This window comes from Solanum pennellii, chromosome 9 (assembly GCF_001406875.1).
Source record: "Solanum pennellii chromosome 9, SPENNV200".
NCBI lineage: Eukaryota > Viridiplantae > Streptophyta > Magnoliopsida > Solanales > Solanaceae > Solanum > Solanum pennellii.
This window is the reverse complement of record NC_028645.1, coordinates 53,720,226-53,722,269: the sequence shown is the minus strand read 5'-3', so window position 1 is coordinate 53,722,269 and position 2,044 is coordinate 53,720,226. Positions and strand designations below refer to the sequence as shown.

The window sequence follows — 2,044 nt, the reverse complement described above, 5'->3', positions numbered from 1 at the left end:
TACAATAGATAAAGTTAAAATAATTAACAAACAACTAGAATTACTATATAATGAGAATCCATTACAAGGATGAGAAAAACATGAGATGAAAGTAAAATATGAACTAATAGATGAAAATAGCATAATAACACAAAAACCATTAAAATATAATTTTGATGATTTAAAAGAATTCAAAATACACATGGATGAGCTACTGGAGAATAATTATATACAAGAAAGTAATAGCAAACATACAAGTCCAGCATTTATAGTTAATAAACATAGTGAACAAAAAAGAGGTAAAAGCAGAATGGACATAGATTATCGCAATCTAAATGCTAAAACTAGAACATATAATTACCCAATACCAAATAAGATACTAAAAATAAGACAAAAACAAGGATATAACTATTTCAGTAAATTTGATTGCAAATCAGGATTTTATCATTTGAAACTAGAAGATGAATCTAAACAATTAACAACATTTACTGTACCGCAAGGATTTTATGAATGGAATATTTTACCATTTGGATATAAAAATGCACCAGGTAGATACCAACATTTTATGGAAAACTATTTTAACAAGTGAGAAAATTGTATTGTATATATAGATGATATATTACTATATTCGAAAACACAAGATGAACATATTAGGTTATTATAAAAATTTATATATATAATTAAACACTCAGGTATAAGCTTAAGTAAAAAGAAAGCAGAAATTATGAAACCACAGATAGAATTTCTAGGAATACAAATAGATAAAATGGAATAAAAATGCAAACTCATATAGTACAAAAAATAATTACCCTTGATGAAAATATAGATACAAAAAAGAAATTACAATCCTTTCTAGGATTAGTAAACCAAGTAAGAGAATATATACCAAAATTAGTAGAACATTTAAAACCATTACATAAAAAACTTAATAAAGATGTTGAATATCATTTCGACAATAAAGATAAAGAACATATAAGACATATCAAGAGCTTATGTAAGAAACTACCAAAACTATATTTTCCCGATGAAAATAGATCATTTACTTATATTGTTGAAACAGATTCAAGCAATCATAGTTATGTAGGAGTTTTAAAATATAAATATGAAAAAGAAAAAATAGAACACCATTGCAGATATTATTCAGGATCCTATGCAGAAGTACAAACAAAATGGGAAATAAATAGAAAAGAATTATTTGCACTATATAAATGTCTGTTAGCATTTGAACCATATATTGTTTACAATAAATTTATTGTAAGGACAAATAATACACAGGTAAAATGGTGGATAACTAATAAGGTACAAGATACAGTTACAACAAAAGAAATAAGGAGACTAGTATTAAATATATTAAATTTTACATTTACAATTGAGATAATCAAGACTGACAAAAATATGGTTGCAGAATACTTATCATGACAAAGCTACTCAAACTGAGGACAAAAATGAACATACAATTGAAGAGCTATTCAAAGCCATTACTACACTTTGTACCAAAGTGTACAGAATGGATAATGAGATACAAAAGCTACAGACTAATGAAGATAACCTGAAGTCTAAAGCTAATATAAGTCAGCAGCATGACTGTAAAAATGCAGAGCTACGTCGTTCGGCAGACGGAAAACAGCCAGAGATAAAAGGAGACGTTGGCAAACTTCTTAAAACCCATAACGTTGCTAATGTTGCAGGTACAAGCACATGAATTATGGAAAAAGCTACACCAAAAAATACAAATCTAAATAGCCTATTTACAAAACCATTTATTCCAAAAGTACAAATGATAGATACCCCAACACCACAAACATCTACATATGCAGCCAACCTGCACAAAGAAAAGAAAACATATAACCATATTTCCCAAGCTTATATTGAAAATCTATATAAAATACAAATCTTTTTAAACCTCAAACCTAGATCTACCACAACTACGGAAAAAACCCAAGACTATTTAACACAGAAATTACAAGGATATAATAAACTAATTGCGCAGCTGTCACGACACAAAACCGAGCCGCGACTGGCACCCACACTTACCCTCCTATGTGAGCGAACCAACCAATCTAAA

At 28.4% G+C, this 2,044-nt stretch overlaps 1 protein-coding gene across 1 annotated transcript; it reads left to right on the top strand.

Annotated features, from left to right (window-relative positions):
• Window positions 1–518: 518 nt before the first annotated feature.
• LOC107030200 lies at window positions 519–1,681 on the top strand. The gene is made up of 2 exons (XM_015231569.1): window positions 519–527; window positions 1,385–1,681. The coding sequence occupies exons 1-2, from the start codon at window positions 519–521 to the stop codon at window positions 1,679–1,681; spliced, it is 306 nt and encodes a 101-aa protein (XP_015087055.1).
• Window positions 1,682–2,044: the final 363 nt, after the last annotated feature.